Raw genomic sequence first — 25,701 nt, 5'->3', positions numbered from 1 at the left:
GACTATTTTTAGGGTGTTCTTTGAGTAGTTACATAAGATGGAGTGCGAACATAGTTTCTTGGCCGAGTAACAAATAGTGCGGTTTTTATGGCATCGGATCAGAGCCTCGCGGAGACATTTCTTTGAATTTGTGGCATTTGCCCAAATATTTCTTGCTTTCCCCAGAAAAGTCTGTGTCATGCCGTCTGCTGCCCTCCCTTTTTCTGTTGTAACTCCCAGCTGCCTTTTCTGATGTATTAGCTTGCCTTAAAGGGAACCTGTCACCAGAATTTGGGGTATAGAGCTGAGGACATGGGTTGTTAGATGGTCGCTAGCACATCCGCAATACCCAGTCCCCAAAGCTCTGTGTGCTTTTATTGTGTTAAAAAACCGATTTGATACATATGCAAATTAACCTGAAATGAGTCCTGTATGTGAGATGAGTCAGGGACAGGACTCATCTCAGGTTAATTTGCATATGTATCAAATTGTTTTTTTGACACAATAAAAGCACACAGAGCTATGGGGACTGGGTATTGCAGATGTACTAGCGGCCATCTAGCAACCCATGTCCTCAGCTCAATACACAAAATCCCCGTGACAGGTTCCCTTTAAGTAACTACTAGCAAATTTTTGCAAAATTAGGACTTCTGCTAATTACAAGAATCTGAGACTTAAATTTTATATTTATAGAAAGAAGCTAAAATTTGAGATTAAAATATTGTGATTTTTCCCACCAAAGTGTCATCTGTGCCTCCACTATACTACTTGCTTAAAGGGTTTGTTCATCTTCTGAGGGTTTTCCCCCCTTGTAGCTGGACCTTCAGTGGAGGGAGCATACTTGCCTGCTACTTGACACTGGGTCCCAGCTTCTTCGCTATCCCCTGCAGCCCTCAGGTCCCCCGTCGTCAACATCCGTCTTGATGCCTTTGCAGCCAATGACTGGCCTCTGCAGTGACCTGCCCCTCTTGTGGCACCTCAGTTGGTCACATGATGCTGGGGGGGGGGGGGGGGGAGGGGGTGTCACTGCTGCAGCCAGTTGTTGCAAAATCAAACTGGATGTTGATAGTGGGGGAATCCAAGCGTGCTTTGATCCTCGGGTTTGGCAAAGAGTGCGGGGTCAGCTGAAAAACTCTCAGGTGAGGAACAACCCCTCAAAAGGAAATCTGTCACCTTTTTAGAAATGGTATCTTTTTAAAACGTAATCGTCAGAATTGCACCCGCTGAAAGTCACCTGAACTGTACTGATTTAAAGTGCTACCTTCTGCTAATAAGGTGCCTCTCGGCCTGATCACAGGCTAGAGGCATAAAAGAGGGTCTTATAAAGTAGGACCTGTAACTATCGTATTGTCTTGTGCTATAAAATAACCTTGTGAAGTGTAGACGTTTGGGGTAGGTTCACACTGAGCTTTTTGGAGGAGGTTTTAAAGAGGACTTTTCACAGTTCCTGACATGTCTGTTTTAATAGCTCCATGCGTTCCCCATGTAATAACCATTCTGGAGCATCTGTTCTTATGTCTGTATATTGTGGCGTTCCTTTATTTTTGAAATATAATTTTTTTATTTTTCTCCCACAATCCAAAAGTAACAAATTGACATCATATCACATTGTACATGAAGATGACTTTGACATAGAAAAAGCATGCTCGGCACGTTACATCATTTGGAAAGTTAAAACAAAACCCCCCAATATAAAACCCAATTCCCCCCCCCCCCCCCCCCCCCCTTCCCTGCATCAGCTGGAACACCATACCTGGCTACACATAAGTACATACACATCTGGTAACACCTATGTCACTTTTAACATTCCCAGTCTATCCTTGAGATCCTCCAACAAATACCACTCCGTCAACTTGAAGGGGGACATAATCCGGTTGTATTCACCGTGATTAATATGACCCAGAATAAATTTGCGCCATGTTAGATACAATTTTTTCCCTCTAACCTCTTTTTGTTGCGTCGCTTCCAACCACTCCAGATGGAATATGCGTCTGAGATACGTGATGACCATGGATATTGAGGGAGTCTGAGATTGAAGCCACAAGTTTAACAAGCATTTTTTTGCCCCTAGCACAATTTTATGCTCCATTGGTAATAGAGACGACGTTGTGTAGCTATTGGACCGGTCGTCTTTGTGGTATTGGACATGCAGGATCACAACTACAGGAGTAATCTCCGTCTCACTCCTACCACACTTTTTCAGTAAATCAGAGACTTCATCCCAATATGATCTCAATCTCGGACAGCTCCATAGCCCATGGTATAAATCTGTTCCAGGGGCATCACACTTTGGACATGCCACTATTCTGTCTAGTTTTGAACCTGCCCTTGGTACATCAAAACCATAGGTTGCGCGATGCAGAATTTTGAAGTGAGTCTCGCGCCAGTTTTCATCCGGAACAGCCTGATGCAGCGTCCCTATGCCCTTCCAAACCAACTGGTGCACATCCTCAACCTCCAATAATGTTCCCCACTTCCGAAACATATTCTTGGCCTCCACCCTTTCCCATCTATTTCTCAGGGATTGATAAAGAAGTGAGATTGTCGGTCTAACCTTTTGCCGCAAAAGACTGTCAAAATCATTCGTCCTCCATTCTCTTGTTAGATCCCTGCATAATCTTTTGCCATATGACATAAGTTGCATGTACGGCAAGAATGTCAGACCCTGCAATCCCCACCTCTCCCTCAACTCCTCCTGCGTCCTCCACCGAGGTTCTGTCTCATGAAATACGTCACCCATCGTTCTTATCCCTTTGCTTAACCACATTGCTATACCTTTGCTACTCCTTCCTGGCTCAAAACTAGGGTTGGCTGCTATTGGGAGATGCTTAGATATTTGATAGGGCAAATCATACATCTTCCTCAGTATTTTCCACACTACAATAGTATCCCTTAACAGCAAGGACATTTTAATTGATCTCGGCAAGTTAGGCAGACTAGTGTGCAGTAATGCCATCAGGTCCCAAGGTTTTGCTAACTGTTTCTCCAGACTGAGATTTGTATAATAAGAGGTCTGATTTGCCCAATCCAATATGTACCTGCTGTTACATGCTATATTATAACCCCTGACGTCCGGGAAGTTAATCCCCCCCACCTCCCTTCTCAGTTTCAATTTGTCCAGAGCCACTCTCGGCTTTTTGCCTTGCCATATGAACCGCACAAATCTGCTTTCCAAGAGCTTGACATCAGCATGTCTCAGCAGTAATGGAATAGTCTGCATTGGATATAACAACCTTGCGACTCCCATCATCTTCACCAGGCAGCACCTCCCCATCAGGGAAAGAGGTAGGCCTTGCCATCTATCCAGGTCGGCCCCTATACGGGACAGTAATGGTGGAAAATTTAATTGATATAAAGAGTGCGGGTCCCTCCCTATCTTCACCCCCAGGTATGTTATGCTGGATTTGGCTATGCTAATTCCTTGATCCCTTTTTACTTTTTGTACGATGTCATTCATTGGCACCAAAGGCAAGAGTTCACATTTTGAAATATTCACCTTGTACCCAGAAAAACTTCCAAAGGCCTCCAGAGCCTCGAAAATAACTGGGATATGCACTCCCGGTCTAGCCAGAAATAATACTACATCATCGGCAAAGAGCGCCGCCTTCACTTGTTTAGTTCCCACCTCAATCCCTATATACAGGTCCGAAGTGCAAAGAAGCCGTGATAATGGCTCAAGTGCTAAGTTGAAGAGCAGGGGTGAAAGCGGGCATCCCTGCCTTGTACCCTTTTCCAGTTCAAAAGGTTTGGAGAGGTAGCCCTGGGTATATACCCGCGCCCTTGGGTTACTATACAAATTTGCAATAAACGTCCTAAAAGCCCCCTTGAATCCCAATCTGTCCAGTACCGCCTCCAGCCACGCCCACCGAACATTATCAAAAGCTTTTTCTGCGTCCAAGGTGAGCATGGCTGGACGTTCCCCTGGACGAGGGTCCTGTCTAACTCTATCCAGCACTGCTAAAACCGTCCGAATATTCTTAACCGCTGAGCGGCCCTGGACAAATCCCACCTGTTCAGCACCTATTAAAGATGGTAAAAAAGAGGCTAACCTGTCGGCAATAATCTTAGATAAGATCTTTGTGTCTACGTTTATTAGGGATATAGGCCTATATGAACTAGGCATAAGTGGGTCCTTCCCTGGTTTAGGTAGGAGTTTAATATAAGATACGTTATCCTTATCCGGACGGGCCTTGCCCTTCAGTACGTCATTATAAAGCTGTAACATTATTGGGGAAACCTGCGAGATTAGCACTTTATAATATTCTCCCGTGAAGCCATCAGGCCCTGGAGCTTTTGCGTTCTTCAGCCCTTTAATGACCCGCTGGAGTTCCTCCATAGTCACCTCCGCATTTAATTTCGTAAGCTGTTCAGATGTCACCGTGGGCAACTCCACCTTATCTAAGAGAGTATCAACTAACGACGCTGAAGAGTGATCCTTATACAAAGCCTCATAATATTGACCAACTATTCTGCTAATACCCGCCGGGTCAATGACTATCTTCCCGTCACCATCTTTCAAACTAAGTATATATTGGGGCTCTCTCCGACCTTTCGCTAGGTTGGCCAGCAAACGACCCGCTTTATTACCAAAACGATATAATTTAGCTTCAAACTGGGTTTGTCTGAGAGATTCTTTATGCTTTTCACTAGCTTCGAAAGCCTGACGCGCTTCAACCCATTTCACTTTATTATCCGCTGTGGGCATTTCTGTGAACTGCCTGTACATTTGCCGGACTCTATTACTGGCTCTTTCCAATGACTGCTGACAAGCTTTCTTCCTACCAAAAATGTAACTCATAATACGCCCCCTCAAAACTACCTTTTGATGTTTGCCAAAAAAGTTCCGGGTTGTCCATGTGGACCTGATTATCCTCCCTATATTCTTCCCACCAGCCAATTAACTTATTCTGAAAGTCCTCATTTCCCACTAGCCCCGAGGGGAACCTCCACAGGTAATCTGATCCCTTTGGAAAAGTGTCTCTCAAGATCAGGGACACCGGAGCATGATCTGACACCATAATATCCCCCACCGCAGCCTGTTCTACCAACCCCGCTAGTGAGCCCCGGACAAAGATGTAATCAATGCGTGACCAAGAATCCTGAGCGTGGGAGTAAAAAGAATACTCCCTGTCATCAGGATGTAGCTGCCTCCAGGGATCTATCAGACCCACTGACTCTGTCAGCTGCCCCAAGACTACGTCATGGGCCACCGTAGTTCTACCCCCTTTCGCCTCAGTCTTTCTGTCCTCCTGCCCCATCATCACTGAGTTGAAGTCACCCCCTACAATCAGGTTTGAGGTCTTATCCAACAATAACCTACTTTCCAGCGCCCTGAAAAATTGTGAGTTATTGGCATTTGGACCGTATACATTGAAAACAGTGTATTCCATATTTTGGACCCGTATCGACACCTTTACCCACCTCCCGCAGTCATCCGCTTCTGAACCCAGCAAAGTGAAGTTGAAAGCTTTGTTGAACAAGATCAGGACCCCCGCTTTCCGCTCCGAGGAGGAGGACCCTATCACCTGACCCACCCATAACTTTTTCATCCTGTCAAAATCCCCTGCTGGTAGATGAGTTTCCTGAAGTAATGCTATATCAGGTTTTAATTTTTTAAGATGGCGGAGAATCATCCATCTCTTCTGCGGAGAGCGGAGGCCCTTAACATTCCAACTAACTATCTTCATATTCTAGGATAATGATTAGAATGATGACTGAAGAAACATATCTCATTACCCAGATGCTCCCAGGACAAGCGCCAGCTGATGCACAGAAATAAACATGAACATTTTCACATACAATTATGCAAACTACCCCCCTCCCTCCCCCCCCCCCCCCTGTTAGTCAAAACCCCTAGAACCAGATCGTCCCTGTGACACATACTACCCAACGAACAACCTCCTTCCTTATTATCGACTTCCCTTTTTTCTAGGCTGCAGCACTCAACCACCCGTCCCCCATACTTTACACTATTCTAACCGCAGTGCTCTTGTCTGCAAAACACATAACCATGTAATCCCACAGGCTAAATCTTATACAATACTGCCATGCGCAATCACACTCCCGCTGCATATTTTAAACCGTGTCCATTTTTCAGTGCTGGCAGAACAAAACTAAACATAGCTACCAACAATGTCCACTTCATCTTGACCAAGAGTCCCTTCTTCTGGAGGGACGAGACCCTCTCTTATCCACTGGAACCATCTCCCAGTCACGTCCCCGTCTGTCTGTGAGAGGCGAGCGTCGCCACTCCGGGCTTCTTGTCCTCTCTCTCCTCCGCTGTTGCTGTCCCGGCGACCGTCCTCTGCGCCGTGGCTCACCCTCCGTGCTGTCAGCCCGCAGGAACTCCTCCGCTGCCACAGGATCTTGATAGGTTTTGACCTCGCCATCCACCGTTGAGATCTTCAAAATCGCCGGATACAATAACTGGAACCGTATTTGTCGCCTATACAATTCCGAGCAAACCGCGCTGAAGTCACGCCTCCTTTTTGCCACCATGGCAGAGTAGTCAGCGAACATTAGCAAGGTATGTCCTCTGACCTTCAATGGCCCTTTGCGAGCCCGAAAAGCTCTCAGGATTGCTTCCTTGTCGTTATAGTCTAGGAACCGCATAATAACTTGCCGCGGCCTAGACTGGAGGTTCTGCGAAACATTACGGTCTTGCGACTGAAAGTCCACCGCAGGTCCTACTCTGTGGACCCGCTCCACAATACGTCTCCCGGCCAGGTTCAGCGCTTGAGGTATTTCTATCTCGCAGATCTCTTTCAAAGCAGGCTGCTTCACACTTTCTGGCAGGCCCACTATTCTTAAATTATTCCGCCTGGACCTATTTTCCAGGTCCTCCAGGCGGTCTTTCAGCACGATGTTCTGCTTATAAAGATCTTGGGCTTCATGAGTACATCTGGTCACATCATCCTCCATCGCAGAGACCCTTTGCTCCAACTCCTCTATGCCTTGCTACCGTGGAGTGCAGTTCATGCAAAGACTGTGTGAGGGTCTTGGCCAGAGTCTCTTTTATATCTGGGGCCAGGTAGCGGGCCACTTCGATAGCCAGCGTCTTGTAATCGATGGTACTCAGATCCCCTGCAGGCTTGCCTCCGCTTTCCACCACCTCTGCGGCCTCCTGGATCGCAATCGGGGGAGTGAGGGGGGGAATCCGCCATCTTGCCCTGCGCTGCACTTGCGGTCATTTTCGTCCCGCTCACCTCTTGTCGTCTGCCGCTCCTCAGTAAGTATCGGTCCATGGACCGTCGGCCGGCGCTCAGCGGGATCCCCCAGGTGACTTTCGGGGTCCCTTTTCGTCCGCTATGTCGGAGCGCAGGAGGATTTACAGGGGCAGGTGCCGGAGCTCACTCACTCCGCGTCCTGCATCCCAGCGCCGGAACCGGAAGTCCGGCGTTCCTTTATTATTTCTACTAGAAGTTATGAATGAATGAATTGCTATTAGCCTTCAGTAAGGGTACAGAGGGTGGTAACCAGTTGGGGGGGTGTCCCTGCACAGTCTGACTATGCAATCAGTTCTGCCATTTTCAGACTGTGCAGGTAGACCCCCCCCCCCCCCCCCAACTGGTTACCCCCCTCTGTACCCTTACTGAAGGCTAATAGCAATTCATTCAAAACTTCTAGTAGAAATAATACAGGAATGGCACAACATGGAGCCATAAGAACAGATGCTCCAGAATTGTTATTACATGGGGAATGCATGAAGCTATTAAAACAGACATGTTAGGAGAGGTGACAGGGTCTCTTTAAAGGCAGATTTTCCTGCAGGTTTTTCAGCCAAAGCCAAAAGTGGATTTAAAAGGAATCAGAAATATAAAAGAACTTCGGCTTCTCCTTCCTGCTGGATCCACATAGGTGAAAAACTTGCCTCAAAACCATCTCGAAAAACCTCCATGAGAACCTACCCTTACAGACCATTATTAATAAGTATCATTGTTACTAATGTGCCATATATTTTTTTCTGTTTAGAGAAAATGATGTTGCTGCTATTGATATTAACATGGGCTGTCCCAAGGAATATTCCACCAAGGTATTCTCTTTTTTCCATTTCTTTTCATATATATTTTTTTTTCATCTTTTTGACTTGTATTATACAGGTGCTTTCTTTTTTAAGCTCTGTTCACATCTGTGTCATCAGTTTTAAAGGCAAAAAGACAGGTCACAGGAGCGCCAACGTCGATTGTATTAAAATGGAAATGCGCTCCATGAGGAGCGGCTTCTCTCTGTCCACATCTGTGACAGGACAGAGGTCTTGATACCAACTGACCATTCCCAATCACTGGGGTCCCGGGGGCGCGGTGTGGATCCGTCATTGTAGTGTTTTGCTTCTGTTAGGAATGAAATCTATACAGATGTGAACAGAACCTTATTTTTCACGTCTAAAATATTACATCCAGAAAACATAGTAAGTGTTGCACTATACGGAAAGCTTTATTGAAGATTTGTGTGTTTAGATTAGTTTCTGTGATCATATGTTTTATATGTCTTAGGCTACTTTCACACTTGCGTTCGGAGCGGATCCGTCTGCATTATATTTCAGAAAAAAGTCTGAAAGTTGCTCAGACGGATCCGTCCAGACTTTACATTGAAAGTCAATGGGGGACGGATCCGTTTGAAATTGCACCATATTTTGTCAACTTTAAACGGATCCGTCCCCATTGACTTACATTGTAAGTCTGGAGGGATCTGTTTGGCTCCGCACGGCCAGGCGGACACCCGAATGCCGCAAGCAGCGTTTGGGTGTCCGCCTGCTGAGCGGAGGACAAACGGTGCCAGACTCAGGCACTCAGAGCGGATCCGCATCCACTCAGAATGCATTGGGGCCGTACGGATGCGTTCGGGGCCGCTTGTGAAAGTAGCCTTAGTCGTAGCATGTTTTTGGGAAGCCAAATGTCAGAACAGGCCTTAAAAATAAAAAAGTTAAAAACAAAATAATAACCCACCCCAGAAAACTGTTTCCCACGATAATTGTTGTCGTACCGCTAGCCAAGACCCAATTACCCAAAATTGGTCATGGGATGTATAAAATTTTTATGGTAGACGACATTGAAGGATTTTCAGTCCCTGCTAGGGATGAGCAAACTTGTGTTTCAAGTTTGTCGTCTAAGGTTCGGGTTATCTAAGAATTCCGTTATGGATTCCGCTAGCACAGACCACAACTTATGGTCTTCTTAGATAACCCGAACCTTGTACACCAAACTTGAAAACACAAGTTCGCACATCCCTAGTCTCTGCCGCCTGTGCCAGAATCACTTTGCGCGTGGGCAGCAGGGACTGAAGAGACCCCATGCAAGCTGCGCAGATACAGTGCTCCGTATCACCACGGGAACCCATAATGACTGAAGCCAGGTTTCTGCTATAATGACTGGGATTGGAGATAACTCCCATCCTGAACACTTAACCCCCTAGATACTGTGGTCACCATGGAATCAAGGCAGATACAGGAAGAGGTGCTCCGACTGTCACCATTGATTCCCCCACAAATGCAATGGTGTGGTGCTGATACATTTCCAAATAACGCTGTATATGTTTAGTATCGCAGTAATCACGCTGGCCCATAGAATAAAAGTAACGTCCTTGTGCCGCATGGTGAATGTCATAAATTTAAAGTGCAAAAAAACAAAACAATGGCAGAACTGCTTTTTCCCTAATACCACCCTCCAATAAAAGTTAATGGATAAATCCTATGTACCCCAAATTGCCAAATACCACTACCCATGGCTATATTGACAGAAAAATAAAGTTATGGCCAGAAAAAAAAATCCCCCCAGCGTCTTATTTTGTATTTGCCCTCAAAAATGCCTTCCCGCCGTGACCTGCTTGCCTTCTGCTTGTGGCCTGTACACTTTACATCATGTTGCCTTAGGACAAGTTTTATATTGACTTTCCTCTTTGTGACATTATTTGCCGACATCCTCTCGTCTACCACAAAACCAAAAAGCAAATATATTGTATGTATTGTAAATATATGTTTTTCCACTGACTATGAGCTATGTCTTCCTGTGATATTTTCCTATATAACTTTGTATGAGGGGGTGGATTTCCGCCTTTGTTCCCAATTAGAGACGAGCGAATGGATTTTAGCCAATGATTGGTCTCATCCGCTAGAGTTCTTTACCTGGGAGGTGAAGAAGCGGTCACCTGCCGCTTGATTGTCGGGGCCAGGCAAGATGTCCGGCCATGTCAATCTTGCTCAGAGGCTCTGCGGCTGGAGCAGTGACTGTTTATGTCCGGCTGTCCAGAAGCGTAGTGGCACATGTGCAGTTGCTGCTCCAGTAGCACAAGAAGAACATCTGCACTTGCGGCACAGGCGCGAGATCTTCCTATACGGGGGATAGATTTCAGGCTCTGTCAATCAAGCAGCAGGTGGGTATTTCTTCGCCTGTGGGGACAGCCCTACTCCAGAGCTTGCTGGCTCATTTTTGTGCATACAATTCGCTCTGCATGGGGATGAATGATCACTACTACGGTTGTTCATCCTCATACAGATTGTTTGTCAGCAGCACGTCCCTGTTTATGCAGTGTCCTACCGACAAATGATTTTATGTGCCGCATATATTATTATTTACCTGACATACAAGGGTTTTGTGATCAGTACCCATGTAAATGGGCACTTACTGGCGCAATGTATGTACACAGAGAAATCTGGTCATTAAACTTGTTTTTCTACGGACTTGTTTATTCCTTAGGGTGGCATGGGAGCAGCCCTTCTATCAAATCCAGAAAAAATTGAGAAAGTAAGTGATGTTTCAAGTAATCTCAGTCACACTTGAAATGATTCAATCCCATCCAGCATTCAGATGTGACTATACACCATTTTCACCAGTAGCTTCCCTAAGGGGCATACAGTTACATCACTGGATGGCTCCAGCAAAAGACCTGTAGAATAAGGTTAAGACGTTCTTTATATTGCACGGTGATTGCTATAAAAGAACAAAAAATAATAATTTGAAATCCACCCAAAAACAAAGTTAACCGATGAGTTGCGCGTACCCAAAATGGTTCTCTTAAAAAAAAAAATGTGTTGCAGTAGACGTAGTTATACTGATCCATAGAATAATGGGGTCATCGTGTTATTTATGCCGCACAGTGAATGGCGCAAAATTACAATGCAAAAACATGGCTGAACTGGTGTTTTTGTTTCACCCCAGAAAAAAAGTTAATAAAAGTTCATCATTAAAGGGGTTTCCAGGATTTTGTTATTGATGGTATAGGGTCAGGATAGGCATCAAAATATCAGATTGGTTGGGGTCTGACTCCCCACGTCCCCCAGGGATCAGCTGGAGCTACACAGCTCTGTCCATTGTGCAGTGGATGTAGCTGGGAACATTTTCTTCAGCGGGAGCAGCACTGCAATCATCAGCCCTGTCTACTACACATTGGACAGAGCGGTGTAGTTCTAGTGCCCGAGCTTACTGAAGAACAGCTGATCAGAGGGGGTGCAGGGAGGCAGACCCCCGCTGGTCAGATTTCGACGGCCTTTTCTGAGGATAGGCCATCAGCATCAAAATCCTGGACAACCCCTTTAAAGGGGTTATCCAACCCCTATAATGAACCCCCTAATGCCTGGACACTTATCCCACTCCCCGACATCCGCATTGCTCCTGATCCCTGCATCCTCCTCCCAAGCGGATTAAAACATCCGGCGAAGAGGGGAAGCAACCAATAGCAGGCCGTGATGGGGACGAGCCTCTCTAGCGCCACCTGCGATGCAGCGGCGGGGATCAGGAGCAGTGCGGGTGCAGGGAGCTGGGTAAGTATAATCAATATGAGGTGCCCAGGCATGGGGGGGGGGGGTTGATTATAGGGGTTGGATAACCCCTTTAAGTTATATAGACCCCATGAGCAGAGTGCTCCCTGTGTGCTTATCAATATTGCTGTTTGGATGTTTTTAGTATAGAAAAATCTCGATATTATGACCCAGCGCCGCTCCTTTTTTTTTGTGCCATGACTGTAATATATTTAGATCAAGTTCTTTATTTTTCCACAGATACTGAAAACGTTAGTGAATGGAATTTCCAAGCCAGTGACGTGTAAAATACGCATCCTTCCGACAGTAAGAGCTTTGTTATATTCTAGCCGCTTCGGTGTTCTGAGCATTCTCAATTTTCTTCATCAGTATTTCAGTAGAAATGTGCAGCAGACATGTCTAAATTTCCCTTCTGTAGTGCAAGGGTTCGTCCCCACGGGCCAGAAAAAAAATCTGTATGAATTTCTCCAGAAAATCTGTATGTTTTACATGCGGATTTTGTCCCAGATTTGCTGCAGCTTTCCTGTGCATTGTGGCTGCTGTAACACGCTATGGATTTTCCACCTGCAATTCCAGACAGAAAACTGGTATCCTTTCTACTACACTAAAACGTAACCTTAAAGTTCCTGAATGTTTTTTTGCCTTGGGGTGCACATACATTTGTGTAGCACTTTGTTACTTTAAATAAAATGGAACAAAATTATCTGATAAAGAGTATTGCAAAAATACTCCCAAGCGCAATCTCTACACATAAAAATGTTCTTGAAGGGACAGTTAAACTAGAGATGTAATCACCTGATGAACGAGAATTTGCTAGTTCATTGTGTTGTTGGCGCATTTACGCAAGACAGTTATCTGGAACGAGCGCTCCCAGGAATGCGGATTCCCAATATTTGTCTAGATCAGGGCTGGCCAACCTGCGGCTCTCCAGCTGTTGTAAAACTACATTTCCCACCATGCCCTGGTGTAGGCTGATAGCTGTAAGCAGTCTAGGCATTCTGGGAGTTGTAGTTTTGCAACAGCTGGAGAGCCGCAAGTTGGCCAGCCCTGGTCTAGATCATCGCCCATGTGAACCATGTACACAAAACAAATCTTCAACATTCAGTGGGACCGTCCTCCTAGGCCTATCTAAAAAATATGTGGCATCTGTCAGCAGATTTATACTTATGACACTGGCTGACCTGTTACATGTGCGCTTGGCAGCTGAAGACATCTGTGTTGGTCCCATGTTCATATGTGCCCGCATTACTGAGAAAAAAGCTTTAATATATACAAATGAGCCTCTAGGAGCAACAGGGGCGTAGCCATTACACCTAGAGGCTCTGCTCTCTCTGCAACTGCTGTGCCCTTTCCACTTTGATTGACAGGGCCAGACATTGAAAACCTCATCACACCTGCCCCCCAATTAAAGTGCAGAGGACGCAGCAGTTGCAGACAGAGCAGAGCCTCTAGGTGTAATGGGGGGGGGGGGGGGGGGCTTAAAATTAAACCAAGCCTGATGGGTAGAGTAGTGAACGGTGATGAGATTTGGGTATTTTAAGCCCAATAATGGTTCATCTGGCAGTTTGTTTATTCTGTTTGTGATTATCCACCTATAGACAGAGCTATACGTCACATTGGGTTAAACTTTTAATTCTAGTATTTTGATGTCTTCTTAGGCTCCTTTCACACCTGCGTTCAGGTGTCCGCTCGTGAGCTCCGTTTGAAGGGGCTCACGAGCGGCCCTGAACGCAGCCGTCTGGCCCTAATGCATTCTCAGTGGAGGCGGATCCACTGAGAATGCATCCGCCTGCCAGCGCTCAGCCTCCGCTCCGCTCAGTGAGCGGACACCTGAACGCTGCAAGCAGCGTTCGGGTGTCCGCCTGGCCGTGCGGAGGCGAGCGGATCCGTTCCGACTTACAATGTAAGTCAATGGGGACGGATCCGCTTGAAGATGACACCATATGGCTCAATCTTCAAGCGGATCCGTCCCCCATTGACTTTCAATGTAAAGTCTGAACGGATCCGCTCAGGCTACTTTCACACTTAGAAAATGTTTCTAAGTTATAATGCAGACGGGTCCGTTCTGAACGGAGCCACCGTCTGCATTAATATGAGTGGATCCGTTCAGAACGGATCCGATCGAACGCTAGTGTGAAAGTAGCCTTACTCGCTGCCTTTTAACCAAAAACAACGCTATTAGTTCTTGGGAGCTTCCTGCGCGCTATAGAGTGCATGGAAATGTGTGCCCAAGTGGAAATGATTGAATGCTATAATGTCCATCATTAAGCTCAGGCCACGTTATTTAGAATATTTTAGCGTTCCCTTTGTGATTTTGCGTTTTTCCTTTTTTTTTTACAGCTTGAAGCCACTGTCAATCTGGTGAAGCTAATTGAGAGAACTGGTGTTGCAGCTATTGCAGTTCATGGAAGGTAAACTTAATTAAATTTTTTCAGCAGGGGAGGAGACTATTGATAGTGCCGTATCTATAGATGTGAACCTCCACGGCCGGCCGGATCCCTTTTCACTACAATGGCATCCGGATTTCTGCTGGGGAAAAAAAATCTGCCACATGCAGCGGTATTTTTACAGCAGAAAGCTGCCATTCATGCTGGAAACCCAGCGGATCCCATTATAGTAAATGGGCATCAGGCGAGCCCCAATGGTGTCCAGCTATGCCGGATACTGTAATTCCAGTACTCTGCTCCGCTGCTGGAACAGACGACCGGAATATTGTAGCGCAGATGTGAACCTAGCCTCGGATCTACCGTTTTACCTACACCTCTTCTTGGAGAAGCACATCGCATAGAGCCCTTTTCTGTAAAGGCATCTTGTATAATTAGAGATTAACCCTTTTTCTGTCTGAGGTTTTTGGACATTTTGCACCTCTGGTAGCCAGGACAATTTTTGTACATTTGACATGTACAGAGAAAACCGAAATTATATTTCCTGAAAGTAGACGCCTAGCATATTGTCAGAATGCCGCTCAGCACTGGCACCTTCATGCAGTGTTGTGTCAGTGTAATTTTATCATAAAAAAAAAGACCTAAAAATTGATGATATTTTGTAGTGCTTGGGACAGAAATCTCAAGATTTTACAGAGGCTTTACAGGGAGAGGGGGCAGGGTGATAGAGAGGAGAGTGCGGGAACTATGAATGGTTTGGATAGGAAGGCTTGAGCACTTGCAGCAATGGATAACGCCCCCTGGGCACTTGGGGCCTCATTTGCATATGGAATAAAGATTGATCGTATCATTAGGGAGCACAGGCATTGACCATGGGTATAGCTGTTGCCGCTAGGAGGCGGACACTAAGCACAAAAAGTGTGAGCTCCTCCCCTTCAGCTATAACCTTCCTACAGGGACCAAGATAAATCAGTTCTAGCTTAGTGTCTGTAGGAGGCAGACCTCCTCTGCTTTTTATTTTTTTAAGCAAACGCATAGCATCCGGACTGAATCTTGACTCGTTCATTTCAATGGGTCTGTGCACATGAGCATTGTTTTTCACGCATCATTTCTGCGTTCAGGAAAAATAGCAGCATGTTCTATATTCTGCGCTTTTCACACAGCTCTGGTTGCATAGAGGTGAAAAACGGATAGCAACCAGATGCAATGCGCTTTTCACTGATGATTACTAGGAGACGTAGATTGTTCTCCTTTTATTTATTTTTTCACTTGTGAAAAACGCATCAAAAACTGTTTGCACCCACACAGAAAAAACTGAAACCCTGAACGCAATCGTGGATAAAACTAACTGAACTTGCGTGCAAAACCATCAGTTTTTCTGAACAGACCCTGAGAGACCCATATGAAAGAGGCCTAACAGCGGTATGTTTAACAACACAAGGTAACAGACTTCCTGTGATTCATAATGGGGTGTGTTTTTCTTTTCGCTTTTCTTAAAGGAAGAAAGAGGAAAGACCTCAGCACCCCGTCCACTGTGATTTCATCAAGGCAATATCTGAGGCTGTATCAGTTCCTGTTATTGCCAAGTAAGTAAGAAAATCTTGTTATGTCACTGTATGCAGGAATTAACAGTTGGGAGGATCAACCTTATTAAATCTGGCAAACTTTCCGATTTGGTTAATCCTGCTGAATTAAACAGTACCTTTATTGCCCAAATCTATTGTGCCATTCTCCAGTTATCTTGGTTCTAATTAATATGCTAACTAGGCCTTCAGTAGGTCAAGAGGCAGGTCCTAGCCCCATCTTGTACATGCCCCTCTATTGATGGACAGGGCCAGGCATCTTCATTGTGGTCTTGCCTGCGCATGCACTGGAGATTCTGCACATGCCCAGTGCATATACTTTCGGTTTCCCTGCTACCAAGATGATCTATATAGGCAAAAATATTTTTAAGCATTTTTCACACTATCCCTAAACTGTTGCGATAGAGGAACAGCCTGCCAGAGTTAATTGTATCCAGCACAGCCGGATACTGCCTTTCCCCACCGGAGCAGAATTTGTCCGACCGAATCTGTGCGCTAATGTCGGAAACAGTCAGTGGGGGGGGGGGGGGGGGGGGGGGGAGGTGTCTGGCAGTGCTTCGGCAGTTTCTGTCTGTGCGGGATGCGATGAACTCCAGCAGGCTGTTCCTCTACCGAAAGAGCCTACCTGAATAGTTTAGCGCTAGTTTGAAACTAGCCTTAACCTCATATATGCTTCCTCTAATGCCTCCCTCTGGCTTTGCAGAGACAAAGAGGTTAGAGAGTTTTAAAAGGGGGTTAGTAGTGGTAAATCAGTAACATAGAGCTTCTGTCCCATAACTCACATTGCAGTCTCAGTGTATCCTAGGTGGCACAGCGTCAGTTTCACCCCTACTGCTTGTGATAGGTTTCATTGTGAAGCTACATTTCATAGGAATACACCGGAGGTTCTGCACAAAGATATTATAGACAGTATGAGTTAGTTTTTTTCAACTCTTCTGCTAATCATTATTTGAACCATCTATTGTTTCACGGCTCTCCTGGTCAGAGAGCAGTGAAACAATAGGCAGAAATTCTTCAGCAGCACTTTATGCCATACAGGGACATGCACAGAAAAATGAAGGGTGGAGATGGGAGAGCAGATGTCTGAGAAAGATATCATAGGTGATGAGACTGGTATACATATACATACCTGCAGTTCACAGCAAGTCAGCCATACAAGGAGGAGACATCTTCTCGTTACAGAGGAAGCCGAGGTCAGGCTGGAGATCACATGATCAAAATGTATGGATAAAGCTTTAGGCCCCTTGCAGACGAGCATTTGTCACGCTGCGCGTCCGCAGCGCAGCTCCCAGCACTGACTGGGTTACATATCATTATATTGATTTATGATGCTATGTAACCCTTACAGTTCTGGAATATATTGGAGAACACTGGTTACATAGCATCCTAAATCAATATAATGCTATGTGACCCCTTTCAGTGCTGGGCGGTCAGGCCGGGAGCTTGGCTGCGGAATTGCAGCGTGACAAACGCTCATCTACAAGGTGCCTTACTCAACTGCCCCGATCCACGTCCCTGCCATTCCAATGGTGTTCTGTCCCCCGCTGCCTGTAATTGGTTGAGCGGGGACCAGAGCAGCATTGACATGGCAGTAGTGGGGGATCGGTAGAGGTGAGTGTTGCTGTGTTTTTTGTTTTGTTTTTTAACTATTTTTGACACATTTTTAAAACGTGAATTTTTTTCTTTTTCTTATTTCTGATCTTCAACATGGCTATGCAAGGGCTTGCTTATTTTTATTTTTTTTGCAGGACACGTGTATTTTAATGGCACATATAATCTGTTTGATTCTTTTTATGGTGTTCACGGTGTTGTGTCAGTCACTTTAACGTTATGGTGCAGTTTAGGCACAACCCTCTGAAGTGAGCCTTTCCAAATCTGGCCTTCTATTACCGTTGGGATATATTTTTTTTTTCTATGAGCGCCCCACTTATTCTCTTTTTGTCTTGATTGTGTTTTGTTTTTTACTGCGTGGGGTAGATAATGTGGCACACTTAACTAAAGCTGTCTAATATTAGTCAGCATAAATGTAAAGCAGGCAGTCAAAAGATGAGGCAGGTCCATCATCCTGGCATGTGCTGTGTGACAGATTTGGCACATCTTTGCTTGAAGTTCTAAACCTTTCTCTACTTTACACCATCTCCAGTTTGGCTGACTTTTCAGCAGCATTTTGTGCCAGAAATACTGGTGCACCCCATTAATAAATCTAGTGTATTTTATTAGTCCAGCTAGTCAGACTCGTGCCTCCTTTTCCAGGCACTTAATTGTCTAGTGAGGCTGAAAAACAATACATGTGACGCACAGTTGAGGCAGAATTCAAGCACATTTTGAAGAGTAAATCTGCCCTTATGTGAGTTATGTGTTTTTGTTTAGTTTTTTTGTTTGTTTTTTGCAATTATTATAAAGGACTTTGTAAGAAAAAAGACCTTGTCGGCTTTTTGGCTTGGATTTTGTTTTTCCAAAATGTGAGCTTTGTTTAATGTTTTAGTACCTAGCGGCGCTCCTTTCTCTGCAGCGGTCTCTCTACTTTCATTGACGGGACCAAGTGTGATGACCTTTTTCATTTGATTGTCCTGTCAATCGAGGTGCAGGGGGTATGTCAGTTACAGAGAGAGCTGATCCTCTAGGTGTAATGGCAACGCCCCTGTTGCTCCTAGAGGCTCATTTGCATATAATAAAACATAATTTTTCTCAGCAATGCGGGCACACATTAACATGGGACCAACAAAGATGCCCTCAGCTGCCCAGTGCACATGTAACAGGTCAGCCAGTGTCATAGGGTCAGATCTGCTGACAGATGTCCTTTTAAAGGCCACATGGCAAGTGCAACTGCTGGGACCTTTATCGCTACACCACTGGTTATGTCTAGCTTAGGTTTTGTAGGTGTTGTTATGCTTTGTTTGATAATTGCATTCAGATGTATCATCTATTTCCTTTCAAGTGGAGGATCACAGGAACTTGTACGAGAATTCCAAGACATGGAAGCATTTCGATCTGTCACAGGCGCGTCATCTGTTATGGTGGCACGAGCAGCCATGTGGAATCCCTCCATTTTCAGAAGAGAGGGCTTGCTACCTCTAGAAGATGTCATGCGTGATTACATTACACATGTGAGTTTTTGCCTTCTTTTGATTATTGTGTAAAGCCTACTGTTTTAGATGGTGAGAACAATTTTTCTCTACTTGATATATTTTTGTTATACTATGAGCCTAATACATAAAAAATACCAGGGCACCCCTTTAATTTTTAAACCTGCTCTGGAAAATCAAAGCTAGAGGCAACACAGTAACTCTTGGGGTACAACCACACAGCGGAGTCGTGTCGTAGTCATGCTGTGGTTACTGCATGGGGGGGGGGGGGGGGGGGGGTTTGCCTGCAATCGTTTATGGAACATTGTTTGAACTTTTGTGAATTTTCATGGTTCTATTAGATTCTGATTAACTTCAAAAAGTGATACATGTGCTAAAATATATTAAATATATACTGCAAGCGGTTGATTAACTGCATAGCCAATGGGGTCAGCAGCCTGAATCGCTTGAGAATGTTTTACATGCAAGCGAACGCACGTACAACAGGTGGAAAGTGCCGCAACTTGGAAAGTGCCTGGTCTGTCTTAGAAACCTATATCCGCATTGACTTCTATTGGGAAAAGAGATGCAGCGGTTGTTAACTGCACCCTGACCACGTCACGACCGCACTGTGTGGTCGTACCCTCACATGGATGAATTAGAGAAAATAGTAAAATATGTTTGCTAATTACAAAATTCCAATTTATATAAATGTATTTTTGGTTGCTAAAGAATTGGTATAATTATTATTCCTAATTTTCAATAGGTTTAACATTCTGCCCTGATACAGAGCTCCAAATCCCCCGCATGCGTAGCGCTCTCTCTCACTGAAATGACAGACTCGTAGATATTCTATTGAGCCGTCACCTGCTGCATGGAGAGAAAACTCTGTATGTGAGCGTTTCCTTGTCATCACTCTATCGATTGGTGGTGTTTTTTCCAACTACACTAGAGATACTTTTTATTTTATTTTTTATATATATATATATATATATATATATATATATATATATATAAAAAAAAATTTTTTTTTTCTTTTAACGATTATTGTAGTATTTTATGCTATAAATCATATTTCTGTTCCTTAAACAGGCGGTTAGGTATAACAATCATCACACCAATACAAAGTATTGCCTGTGCCAAATGATGCGAGACCAACTTGAATCTCCTCTGGGCAGAAAACTTCATGCAACACAATCAACGCTGGATATTTGGTAAGTTTTAAATGGTTATTAACGTTTCACACAACTTTGCATAAATCATTAGTATATGTAAGTATGAGAAACTTTGTAATATACCTTATCAGAGAAAATTAACTCATTCTTCTCCAATTATGCTTGCCCCCCCCTCCTTCCTCCCTTAACTAACATTCTGTCTTAAAGGGGTTGTCCCACTTCATTAAATAGGTTTTATCTAATTTATTTACCCCCACAGAACATATCTTCCTATCCATGTCATTATCCAAAAGCTACCTTTCTTTCAGAAAATCATGTTATGCGATGCCTTTGTTGATTTCTGTATCCCATGGATACGGCCTCTTTCGTCCGGCCGCATCGCTGTGCCGCGCCTGCGCACAACAGCTCTACAAATTATCGGGCCGCCTCTCCATTCCTATGAGTACGCGCACGTCCGCGCATGCGCAAATACAGGAGGCGGGTGCCGGAATCAAATAGCCGGCACCCGACCTTTATGACAGGGAACGGCACCTTAGGGGTTAACTGCCGCTGATCGCAGCCCCCTATCATAGAGGTCGGGTGCCGGCTATTTCACTCTGGCACCCACCTCCTGCATTTGTATTAACATTGGTGGCGCAGTGCGACCCCCCCCCCAGTATAATAAACATTGAGTGTCCCCCCCCCCCCCAGTATAATAAACATTGAGTGAGGCCCCCCCCCCCCCAGTATAATATACATTGAGTGCGGCCACCCCCCCCCCCCCCAGTATAATATACATTGAGTGCGGCCCCCCCCCCCCAGTATAATAAACAGCTCTGCTAAGAGACAAGTTTTCTCATATAAATGTACAAGTTCCGTAAATAAAGTATATTAGAAAAATGTTCCCTATCACGGTCTTTACACATTAGAAGAAAAAAATAATATATAGCAGCTACACTTTTTTAAAATTAGTTTTTCTCGCCCATTTTCCTTGGGGGACACAGACCTTGGGTATAGCTCAGCTCCCTAGGAGGCGTGACACTAAGTAAAACTGTTAAGCCCCTCCTCCATCAGCTATACCCTCAGCCTGGAGATAGAGGCTACCAGTTTTAGCTTAGTGTCCAAGGAGGCAAGACACTCCCTGCTACTGCAGGGCTGTTTTCTCCTTGTTATTTTTACTTTTTCTTCTAATTTTGTTATTTTATTTTTTCCTAGGGATACCAGAGACGCATTAGACCTCTCTGCTCTCCCGGGGTTGAGCTGCGCCAGTGCCAACTTATCTGCACTGCTGCCTCCCCCACAGAAGCAATAGGAGGATCTGGGCAGCAATGGCTCCCCTACATCCCGCCAGCTAGGGGGTCGCCCGCACGCCAAGCCCCTCTTCCAGCTTCCTGCCACTGCGGTGCCAGTGGCTGAAGGGGCGACCCTGCTGGAAAGGACTGAGGGTGAAGACGTCGGACGGTGAGATGGCTATTCCAGCCCATACCCCGTCCCTATCTGCAGCATCTACCCCTCTGGGTAAGGGGGGCACCCGTGGTCGCTCATTCTGAGCGCTCATCTGCAGGACAATGCAGCACAGCAGCATCCTCAGCACCCCCACGCCGTTCCCCCCCACGCTGCTATCTTTCTCCCCCCCCTCCCCCTCATTCGGGGCTGACTCCATTTTTCTCTTCTCTCTCTCCCCCTTCCCGCCGAGAACGGGGGGCGGGGCTTAGCGGTCCCGGCAGGGGGCGGGGCTTACGCGCGCGTCATTTTGGGGGCGGAGCTACGTTCTCCTTCACAGGAGACATTTCAAGCGCTGGAGGGGGCGGAGCTTGTTCCCCGTGCTTTCTGCTGAGGTTTCCCGCGCTTCCTCACTCCTGACAGGAAGCTGGGACACGGTGGGGGACTCTAACCTCCTGTGTACATCGCTCGGCTTCTGTGGGCGCTCTCTGCTGCTCTCTGCTGCTCACTGCTGTTCACTGCTTCTCTGCTGCTGCTGATCTGGGCCATCTCCTGACGTTCTTCTGAGGCACTGGTAGGACAGTTAACCCTCTCCTAACCCTCCTGGTCATAGCTGCTATAACCCTTTGTGGTCTCTATATTAGAGTACAACCACACTTCAGCATGTCAGATCCCACAGGTGCCCCCAAACCCTGGTACCATGCCTGTACCGCCTGTAAGGAACTTTTTCCGCGTGGGCAATCTGAGCCGCATTGCCTTGCATGTCAGGCCCCGGTGCAGGGCCCGCTTCCCGCTGCGCCCCCCGGTGCCTCTGAACCCCCTGACTGGGCTAGGTCTCTGTCTCAGGCGGTGGAAAGCCTTACACACGTAGTGGGCCGTCTCGTGGATAGACCGCCTCTCCCGCAGGCTGCCACAATCCCTGTCGCACCCGCTGGGACTACCGTTTCTGCCGCCCCCACTGGTTCCCTGCCTCCCAGCGAATCTTCCAGGGCCCGGCATACTCAGAAACGTTCAAGGGTTGAGCGCACATCTTCTCCAGATGCTTCGCTCTCTCCGCCATGCGTGCGAGCTCAGTCAAGTCTATCCTCTCAAAGGGATACGCTTTCTGAGGGAGAACTGGCGGATTCGGACGTGGACATGGACTCAGAGCTTCCGTCCAAATTGGCGTCCGCGGTGGGGCATCTTGTCACTAGCATCCGTGATACCTTTCAGCTACACGATGACCCCCCCAGCTCTGAACAGGCCGGCGTGTCCTTTCTCCGCCCCAAACAGGCCTCCAAGGTTTTTCCCATACACGCTGATTTTTCTTCTGTGGTATCCAAGGCTTGGACTCGGCCTAACGTCCGCTTTATTACACCCAAAAAGCTGGACATTTGTTATCCCTTTCCAGCGGATTCTGTGACCACGTGGACATCCCCGCCTAAGGTTGATCCTCCCGTGGCTCGCCTGTCCAAAAGCACTACTATTCCTGTACAGGACGGATCTTCCCTCCAGTCTGTTGAGGACCGTCGTACGGAATCCCTCTCCAAGGCCATATTTACTGCCTCTGGTTCGGCCCTTAGACCGGTCTTTGCCTCCGCCTGGGTTGGCAAAGCGGTCTCTGAATGGGGTTTGCAACTGGAACGGGAGTTAGGGTCGGACGTCCCTGTTCAGGACCTCCGTTCCTTAGCCCAACTAATTGTTCAGGCCGGAAAATTCGTCTGTGAGGCCTCCCTTGATGCGGGTGCCCTCATTGCCCGTTCCTCTGCCCTGGCAGTTTCTGTCAGGAGGGAACTCTGGCTGAAGGTTTGGGCGGCGGACGCCGCTTCCAAACGCTCTTTGGCCGGCCTACCATTCACGGGTTCCCGCCTGTTCGGAACCCGTCTGGACGAACTTATATCAGAGGCCACGGGTGGGAAGAGTACTCACCTCCCCCAGTCCAGGCCAATGGGCGCCCCCCGTGGTCGCGCTGGTTCGTCCCGTTTTCGGTCCTTTCGCAAGCCCACCGGGTCTAGACCCGCGGCCAGTTCTTCTTCCTCTGGCCCAGCCCAGGATAGACGCAAGAAGCCGTTTTTTCGGACGCAACCTACCTGGCGCAAGTCCCAGCCTGCACGGGCTCCCACAGGCCAGCAGCCCTCTGCCTGAAGGTGCGCCCCCACCCACCCGGGTGGGGGGCCGCCTTCTCCTATTCAGGAACGTATGGCGGGCCCACATCTCAGACGCATGGGCGCTCGAGATTGTATCTTGCGGATACAAAATCGAATTTGCGTCCATTCCGCCAGACCGTTTCTTCCGATCCCGTCCTCCGCGAGATCCCGTACGAGTGGCCGCCTTCTTCGCGGCCATTCACTCTCTAATGGACAAGGGTGTCGTCGCCCCCGTGCCTCCGACGGAAAGGTTCAGGGGGTTCTACTCGAACCTCTTTGTGGTTCCCAAGAAGGAAGGCTCAGTGCGTCCGATCTTGGACCTAAAACGCCTGAACCGTTTTCTCCGACTGCAGAGATTCCGGATGGAGTCTCTCAGGTCCGCAGTGGCCTCCCTGGAAAGAGGGGATTTCATGGCCTCAATCGACATTCAGGATGCATACCTCCACGTTCCGGTTGCTCCATGTCATCACCGCTTCCTGCGCTTCGCGGTGGGGGACGATCACTTCCAATTCGTCGCCCTTCCCTTTGGTCTGGCGACGGCTCCTCGAGTGTTCACCAAGGTCCTGGCCCCTGTCTTGGCCCTTCTACGTTCAAGAAGTGTTTTTCTTCTCCCATACTTGGACGACATCCTGGTCAAGGCACCCTCCTTCTCTCAGACATCCCGCAGTGTGGAACTCACTCTGGAGACCCTGACGCGGTTCGGTTGGATTATCAACCACCCCAAATCTTCCCTTACCCCCTCCAGACGGCTGATCTTCCTGGGGATGCTCCTGGATACAGAGTTGGCGGAGGTCCGCCTTCCGTCGGACAAGCGTCTGGCCCTTCGCGGGTCGGTTCGCAGTCTCCTCCGTCATCACCGCCCTTCCCTCAGATCCAGCATGCGGTTGTTGGGAAAGATGGTTGCCTGTTTCGAAGCGGTGCCGTTCGCACAATTCCGATCCCGCACCTTTCAGAGGGCAATTCTGTCGGCCTGGGACAAATCACCGAGGAGTCTGGACAGGACCTTTCTTCTGCCTCCCCTGGCTCGGGCTTCCCTCGGCTGGTGGTTGCATATCCCTCTAAGGGGGAAGTCCTTCCTTCCACTGAACTGGCTGGTGATTACCACAGATGCCAGCTTACGGGGGTGGGGGGGGGGTTTTCCCTCCCCGGTCCGTCCAGGGCGTTTGGTCTCTATCGGAGTCCAGACTTCCAATCAATATTCTGGAACTGAGGGCGATTCTTCTGTCCCTCAGACACTGGACCCATCTGCTGAGGGGCCACCCTGTTCGGATCCAATCGGACAATGCCACGGCTGTGGCATACATAAACCATCAGGGAGGCACTCGCAGCGATGCAAGAGGTGACCCTCATTCTCCTCTGGGCGGAGACGCACGTGCCGGCCTTATCTGCGATTTACATCCCGGGGGTGGACAACTGGGCGGCGGATTTCCTCAGCCGGTCCACCATCGACCCGGGAGAATGGTCCCTGCACCCAGAGGTGTTCGAAGCCCTTTGTCTTCGCTGGGGTCGCCCCGACGTGGACCTCATGGCCTCCAAATTCAACCACAAGGTCCCCCTATACCTGGCCAGGGCACGGGACCCGAAGGCATACGGCGCCGACGCGCTCGTCCTTCCGTGGCGCGAATTCTCCCTTCTGTACGTCTTTCCTCCTTTTCCCCTCCTGCCACGGGTTCTTCGGAGGATCGCGGCAGAGGGCGTCCCCGCGATTCTAATCGCCCCGGATTGGCCCCGCCGGTCTTGGTACGCCGACCTAATGTTGCTGTTGGCAGACGCACCGTGGCCACTGCCCTCCAGGGAAGACCTTCTCTCTCAGGGACCGATCTTCCACGAGCATTTAGGCTCGCTACGTTTGACGGCGTGGCTATTGAGACCGCCGTCTTAACGCGACGGGGTTTCTCCGCGGACGTAGTCCGCACCATGATCCGGGCTCGTAAGCCCGTATCCTCTAGGATCTACTATCGGGTTTGGAGGTCCTATCTGGGGTTCTGTGAGTCCCGGAGCATCCCACCTCTCCGGTTTTCTCTTCCCACAATCCTGTCCTTCCTCCAGTCGGGTCTGGACCTGGGGCTGTGCCTCAGTTCTCTGAAGGGTCAGATTTCGGCGCTGTCTATTCTTCTCCAGCGTCCCCTGGCCCCTCTAGGGCCAATTAAGACCTTTTTACAAGGGGTGGCTCACTCTGTTCCGCCGTACCGCCCTCCAGTTCCTTCCTGGGACC

The 25,701-nt window shown here is 47.5% G+C and overlaps 1 protein-coding gene across 2 annotated transcripts in view; it reads left to right on the top strand.

Moving 5' to 3' along the window:
• Positions 1–25,701, top strand: part of DUS2 (dihydrouridine synthase 2) — a 60,566-nt gene that overhangs the window by 17,801 nt on the left and 17,064 nt on the right. For both annotated transcript variants that reach the window (XM_044270236.1, XM_044270235.1), the window contains exons 6-12: positions 7,951–8,011; positions 10,671–10,718; positions 11,972–12,037; positions 14,072–14,142; positions 15,615–15,701; positions 18,637–18,805; positions 19,856–19,977. In XM_044270236.1, the coding sequence (XP_044126171.1) occupies positions 7,951–8,011; positions 10,671–10,718; positions 11,972–12,037; positions 14,072–14,142; positions 15,615–15,701; positions 18,637–18,805; positions 19,856–19,977 (624 nt within the window). The remainder of the gene's footprint in view (positions 1–7,950; positions 8,012–10,670; positions 10,719–11,971; positions 12,038–14,071; positions 14,143–15,614; positions 15,702–18,636; positions 18,806–19,855; positions 19,978–25,701) is intronic.

This window comes from Bufo gargarizans, chromosome 10, assembly GCF_014858855.1.
Source record: "Bufo gargarizans isolate SCDJY-AF-19 chromosome 10, ASM1485885v1, whole genome shotgun sequence".
Classification (NCBI taxonomy): domain Eukaryota; kingdom Metazoa; phylum Chordata; class Amphibia; order Anura; family Bufonidae; genus Bufo; species Bufo gargarizans.
Note: the sequence above shows the minus strand (reverse complement) of the source record. Positions and strands in the feature narration are given on the sequence as shown.